At 44.9% G+C, this 7,172-nt stretch overlaps 1 protein-coding gene across 1 annotated transcript; it reads right to left on the bottom strand.

Annotated features, from left to right (window-relative positions):
- Nucleotides 1–5,258: 5,258 nt before the first annotated feature.
- On the bottom strand, nucleotides 5,259–6,450 carry LOC119271455 (membrane protein PM19L-like). Its single transcript, XM_037553287.1, has 4 exons — nucleotides 6,182–6,450; nucleotides 5,871–6,090; nucleotides 5,719–5,764; nucleotides 5,259–5,631 (listed from the first exon to the last, which is right to left on the bottom strand). The coding sequence occupies exons 1-4, from the start codon at nucleotides 6,303–6,305 to the stop codon at nucleotides 5,512–5,514; spliced, it is 510 nt and encodes a 169-aa protein (XP_037409184.1). The 5' UTR covers nucleotides 6,306–6,450; the 3' UTR covers nucleotides 5,259–5,511.
- Between the last annotated feature and the right edge of the window lie 722 nt (nucleotides 6,451–7,172).

The following is a 7,172-nucleotide window of genomic DNA, read 5'->3' as shown; positions in this document are numbered from 1 at the left end:
TTCGCGGATCATCAGCAAGGCAAGTAACACTTTGATCATACCCCTTACTACCCAGTTTTCATTGCATTAGATCAACCCTCAAACATTGCATGGTTAGGATCTGAATTAAATTGTGGGGTTTGGGAAGTAGATGAGGTAGTACCTATTCACCTATTTATTATCAAACCCTGGGAGTTACTTCTACGTTGCTTATATTGCTATGCTATACTCGTAGACGTGGATTGGGTTTGAGTGTATTCATGACAGATGTGAGATTGCTAAATTAATGGTTACTTAAGTTGACAACTTTAATACACATCTGGGTGGATTGAGGCACCTGGGGAACCTAGTGATTGCCTGTATTTTTGGAAATCCTGGGGTACCGTGTGATTCTCCTATGGACCGCCACCCAGGCTCAAAGGGATCATAAGATTATTCATACTGGAAACTTCTGTGTGCAGTCACATGCCATTATGGGCTCTGGCATAGTTGAGTAAGTTGTGGGAAACCTTTCCATGATGGGCTAGCAGATGTAGGGGATTGTAGGTGTACCGGCCTATCTATCGGTTAAGGGGACCTCTTCGGAAAGATTGTGTCTCGGTCATCCGTTTCTCAAACATTATGTAGTGCGATAAATCCAACAAAGGAGAACGAGTCTTGTGGGGAAAAGTGCACAAACCTCTTCAGAGTGTACAAACTAATCATGGTTAGCCGTGTCCCTGGTTATGGACGCCTTGAGTATCTAGTTCTTTGATTATCATGTGGATCTCATCACTCTTAATATAATTTGATTGGGTTTAATGATGATTGCTTTTTAATTGGGATTGAGTTGGGTGAACCTTCTTAATGTTTAATAACCACCATGACAGTTAAATAAAATTTATCCCTTTGTAGTAGGGAAAAATTGGCTTTTCGCAAAACCTTTAACCTTACAGCCTCCACCAAACCATATATGCATATAGTGATAGCTTTATTCTGTTCATTATTCTCTTGTGTTACCTTGCCAGCATATTCTATGTGCTGACCCGTTTTCAGGCTGCAACGTATCATGTTGCAGACTTTTCAGACAACGAGTAAGGAGCCTTAGGTCATGGTCTTTCACTCAGTGATGCCGTTGGAGTTGATGGACTCACTTTATCTTCCAAGCCTTCTGATGTCATCGTATTAGATGGCCTTAAGCCATATTTATTGTAATAAGTTCTTTTTTGAGACATTCGATGTAATAAGTGTGTGATTGCCACTCTGTTATAAATCCTTCAAGTACTGTGTATGTCAGCATTACCGATCCAGGGATGACACTTATACACAGAGATCAGACTGTTTGAGGTCTGGTTGCTACATAAAGTAAAGCAATTACATGGTGATTGCATTTCATACAATAAAGCGACAACTATATGGCTCCTGTCAGTTGCCGATAACTGTGCTACAAAACATGATCATCTTGTACAATAAAATTTAGCATCATGTCTTGACTATATCACATCACAACATGCCTTGCAAAAACAAGTTAGACGTCCTTTACTTTGTTGTTGCAAGTTTTACGTGGCTGCTACGGGCTGAGCAAGAACCGTTCTTACCTACGCATCAAAAACCACAACACAGTATAGTGATTGCTTTTTGATCTTCAGAAAGAACCCTGTTCATTAAATTCGATTCAACTAAAGTTGGAGAAACTGACAACCACCAGCCACCTGTGTGCGAAGCACGTCGGTAGAACTAGTCTCGCGTAAGCGTACGCGTAATGTCGTTCTGGGCCGCTTCATCCAACAATACCACCGAATCAAAAATCAACTAGTGACGGCAAGCAATATGTATATACCCACGCCCACAACTCCTTTGTGTTCTACTCGTAAATATAACATCTACACATAGACCTGGCTCGGATGCCACTGTTGGGGAACGCAGTAATTTAAAAAAATTCCTACGCACACGCAAGATTTATCATGGTGATGCATAGCAACGAGAGGGGAAGAGTGTTGTACACATACCCTCGTAGACCGTAAGTGGAAGCATTATGACAGCACGGTTGATGTAGTCGTACGTCTTCACAATCCGACCGATCCTAGTACCGAAAGTATGACACCTTCGCGATCTGCACACGTTCGGCTCGGTGACATCCCATGAACTGTCGATCTAGCTGAGTGTCGAGGGAGAGCTTCGTCATCACGAGGCGTGATAACGGTGATGATGAAGCTACCGGCGCAGGGCTTCGCCTAAGCACTACGACGATATGACCGAGGTGGATTATGGTGGAGGGGGACACCACACACGGCTAAGAGATCAATGATCAACTTGTGTGTTCTAGGGTGCCCCCTTGCCCCCGTATATAAAGGAGCAAGGGGAGAAGCCGGCCGGCCCTTGTGGCACGCCTGGAGAGGAGGAGTCCTCCTCCTAGTAGGAGTAGGGCTCCCCTTTTCTAGTCGTACTAGGAGGGGGAAAGGAAGGAGGGGAAGGGAGAAGGAAAGGGGGACGCCGAGGGGGAGGGGCGTGCGACCCTGCCTTGGCCGGCCCTCTCTCTCTCCACTAGGGCCCATGTGGCCCATTAGTTCCCCCCGGGGGGGGGGGGGGTTCCAGTAACCCTCCGGCACTCCGGTTTTTCTCCGAAATCACCCGGAACACTTCTGTTATCCGAATATAGCCGTCCAATATATCAATCTTTATGTCTCGACCATTTCGAGACTCCTCGTCATGTCCGTGATCACATCCGGGACTCCGAACTATCTTTGGTACGTTAAAACACATAAACTCATAATACCGATTGTCACTGAACGTTAAGCGTGCGGACCCTACGGGTTCGAGAACTATGTAGACATGACCGAGACATCTCTCCGATCAATAACCAATAGCGGAACCTGGATGTTCATATTGGCTCCCACATATTCTACGAATATCTTTATCGGTCAAACCGCATAACAATATACATTGTTCCCTTTGTCATCGGTATGTTACTTGCCCGAGATTCGATCATCGGTATCTCAATACCTAGTTCAATCTTGTTACTGGCAAGTCTCTTTACTCGTTCCGCAATGCATCATCCCACAACTAACTCATTAGTCACATTGCTTGCAAGGCTTATAGTGATGTGCATTACCGACTGGGCCCAGAGATACCTCTCCGATACCTGGAGTGACAAATCCTAATCTCGATCTATGCCAACTCAACAAACACCATCGGAGACACCTGTAGAGCATCTTTATAGTCACCCTGTTACGTTGTGACGTTTGATAGCACACTAAGTGTTCCTCCGGTATTCGGGAGTTGCATGATCTCATAGTCATAGGAACATGTATAAGTTATGGAGAAAGCAATAGCAACAAACTAAACGATCATCGTGCTAAGCTAACGGATGGGTCAAGTCAACCACATCATTCTCTAATGATGTGATCCCGTTAATCAAATGAGAACTCATGTCTATAGTTCGGAAACATAACCATCATTGATTCAACGAGCTAATCAAGTAGAGGCATATTAGTGACACTCTATTTATATATTCACACATGTACTAAGTTTCCGGTTAATACAATTCTAGCATGAATAATAAACATTTATCATGATATAAGGAAATATAAATAACAACTTTATTATTGCCTCTAGGGCATATTTCCTTCAGTAGCTGACAAGGGAGACTACTTGCCAGTGTTGGTAGAGTCAGTTTAATCAAGTTTTCTCTTACTGTAATTCCATATTTTATGATGTCTTTCTATGGTTTACCACTTGGAGTGAATAAGAGAATGAACTTGTTTGGAGCTGGGTTGTTACGGTTGGAAGATGCTGATAAGAAAGAAACCCATTTAGTAAAATGGTATGAGGTCTGTAGACCTAATGATTGTGAGGGTTAGGAACTCAGAACTTAGCTTTGGTGAATAAAGTCCTTTTATGTAAATGGTGGTGGAAACTTTTCAATACTTAGGGCATGTGGCAAGATATTATTCATAATAAATATCAGAGAGGAAAATGTATTTCTAGGATCAAATCTAACCAAGGTGATTAACAATTCTGTACTAAGATTTTAAAATACAAAGATCATTTTTCCCTCTTTATGTAAATTTAAAATTGGTAATGGAAAAAATGTGAGATTTTGGGAAGATTGATGGATTGGCGATAAACCTCTTAAAACCAATTTCCCAAGATTATATAATTCATTCTTTGATAAAAATAAATCTACGGATGAAATTTTTTCCAGAAACCTTGATCAAGTTTAGTTTGGAAGGACCTTGTATGGAGACTCCTTAGATCTATGGAATCAAAAGTTTGTGTTGATGTGGTATTGACTGCCCAAAAAGTGTTTCATTAGGTGGACACTAACTAAAAATGATGCCTACTCTGTTAAGTCTTGTCATAGGCTTATGACTGAAAATGGGGTTAAATACCGACAAAATTTTTTGTAGAAAGTTAAGATGCCACCTAGAATGATAGTGTTTATGTGGTTGGTTCTTAGATCAATATTTTAAGGAAAGATAATTTGGCTAGAAGATGATGGATTAGTGATAGGAAATGCTCTTATTGTGGAAAAGATGAATCTATCAATCACTTGTTCCTTAAGTGTTTTGTTTCAAAATTGCTTTAATTATGAAATGTGCTAATTTACATGATATATCTGGCAATGTTCATGATTTGTTTAATCTTTGGATACCGAGGTTTAATAAATTGAAAAAACCTGGTTATGGTTGGTGTATCTGCTATTTTTTGGACTATATGGAAATTGGGAAATAGTACCTTTTTTATAATAACAAGGTAACTGACCCTTATAACCGTGTCAATCTGATTATTATGTGGCTACATGATCAGAATATTTTGCAGATAAACCCAAAAAGACAAGGAACAATGAAGTGAGGCATAAGAATGGTTGAGCTGGTTGCCAATGAAGTCTTTAAGCAACACATGGATGGAGATTCAGGACTAACAGAATCATGGTTGGATGATTCTCAGAGAAAAAATGGGGGTTTGGCTTGTGGACTCCGAGAAAGGTGGATTTGGAGTCTGTTGGTCTATGGGGCATCGGTAGTTTGTCGATTTATCCCTTTGTGATCTTGGGGGGTTGATGGGTGTTTCTCATCTTGCTCCTTTACGACGGCTTACTTCACAGGGACTGATTTGTAATTTATTTGTTTTTTCAGGGTTGCCTTGTATTGCTGTTTGCTGGTTAATAGGTCTGAGGTTATCTTCGGAAAATAAAAAGGATCATGCGTCATTGTTTTTATTTATTTTCTGCTTGTTTTGGTAGCTGTAACAACATTGTGATTTCTCTTGATAGAAATCGGAGAAGAAGCTCTCTTTATTAAAAAAAAACACGTATGTACTGTGATGACGATTGTTGCACGTCCTAACAAATCAGATTTCCCAGATGCTTGAATTCATCAATCAATAAATCCAAAGGCCAGAGGAACACACAAGTTTATTACTACAACGCCAACCCCCATTTCACCAATCCCACTCAAAGAATCATCACGTCAAACGAAAAGCACAACGACAACGAGCAAACTTTCTCCGGCGGCTCTGCTCCTTCTCAGGCGTACGTATCCTCCGATCCGATCAGCGGCCCAAGGCGTTGTGCCGTTCGACCTGGACGGGCCCGTGGCCACCCGCCTTGATCGCGAGGATGTAGACGAGCTGCGTCAGTGAGAGGGCGATCGTGAACGCCTCCATGGTCCCCTGGCAACCCAGAGCGTTTTGATCAGCTCACAAACCGTATGTACCTGACGAAGTACAGAGCAAGGACAAAAGCGGGAGGAATCTTACCAGCTTCGCGTTTCTTCGGTCGAAACTGATCTCCTGGAAAGCCAGCCTGCAGCAATTTATCCATGATATAAGGTTCAGGGTAAGAGTCTGAGACCAAACGAGTTGATTTGGTAGAGATGAGACGGTGTAATCTGAGAAACGCGCGCGCTTACCCCATGGCTAGGACGGTGAGCGCCCAGGCGAGCAGACCGAGCGACGCCGCGGGCTGCAGGCTGCTGTAGTTCCAGAAGCGGACGTGGGTGAAGCCGACGATGCAGGAGGCCGCGCCGACAACGCCGGCGAGCAGCGCGAACACCACGAAGAAGCCGGTGGCCCAGTTCCCGATGGGGAAGAATATCGGGTGGAAATGCGCCGGGAGACGCAGCTCGGGGCCTGCAGGCAACCACAAATCAACAACTGGGCTCTAGCTCTGTAACTAACTACGGCCTTGAGGTTTGGGGCGAGCAGCAGAGCAGAGCAGTACCTATGATGAAGCCGCGGTCGATGGCCAAGTTGACGGCCCACCCGCCGATGATGGCGAGGATGAGGTACATGCACAAGTTGAGCATCAGCAGGAAGAGGGCCACGGGCTTCAAGTTGTCGGCCATTTTCGCCGGACGTACGTACTGTACTTCCGCAGAATACCGCCACTCGGGTTATCTACACGAGCTCTCTGTCGCTGATGGTCTGACGATTGAGGCAATCAGTAAATACTGGAATGGAATGCCTGACGCGCGCTTTCAGAAACTGGACGGCTTCGCGGTTTATATATATATATGAACGAATGAATATGCATGAGGCGCGGGGCAGTGCATGCAGCTCGGATTTGTTCGTTGCTTGCCGCCCTCGCCGGGGCCCGGAGGGAAGAACAACTCCGGGTGGCTGTAAAGAGTGGGTGGGAGGGACTTGCGGACCAAGGAAAGGAGCCGAGCATTGGAGGATTTCGTGCTGCGGCTGTCCTGTGGTGCCTCTCCCTACGGCTAGGTATGTGTACAACTTACGCATACGTGCCCGTCGCCGTCCTATATGTGTAGTTCGTCGATGCCGATATAACTTTCTAGGAGCGCTCTTGGCGGAGACTAGGGTTTCGACGTGGAACTTCGCGGCGGCCGCGGATCTCATCGGCGGAGCGCTTGGGGAATTCGTCGAGGGGCTGATGGCGACGTCCGCCTCCTCTGGCAGCGGGCAGAAAGAGCAAGGGGCCATGTCCCCTAGATCGGCAAGGGCAAAACTTGAGGAAGCGCTGGGGAAATTGGACATATCGGAAGAAGAAGCAACACCACTGATCCTGGATGATCGAGTGGAGGAGGGGACGGAGAAGTGGCTACTGGCCGGTAAAATCCTTCACAGGAATCTATTCCACATCCATACCATTACCAATGCGCTTCGTCCAGCATGGGGGAACCCGAGAGGGCTCCGTTTCCGCTCGGTTGGACCCAATATGTTTGTCGCTGAGTTTGAGAACCAGAGAGACA

The sequence above is a fragment of the Triticum dicoccoides genome, chromosome 3A (assembly GCF_002162155.2).
Source record: "Triticum dicoccoides isolate Atlit2015 ecotype Zavitan chromosome 3A, WEW_v2.0, whole genome shotgun sequence".
Classification (NCBI taxonomy): domain Eukaryota; kingdom Viridiplantae; phylum Streptophyta; class Magnoliopsida; order Poales; family Poaceae; genus Triticum; species Triticum dicoccoides.
This window is presented reverse-complemented; position numbering and strand designations above follow the sequence as displayed.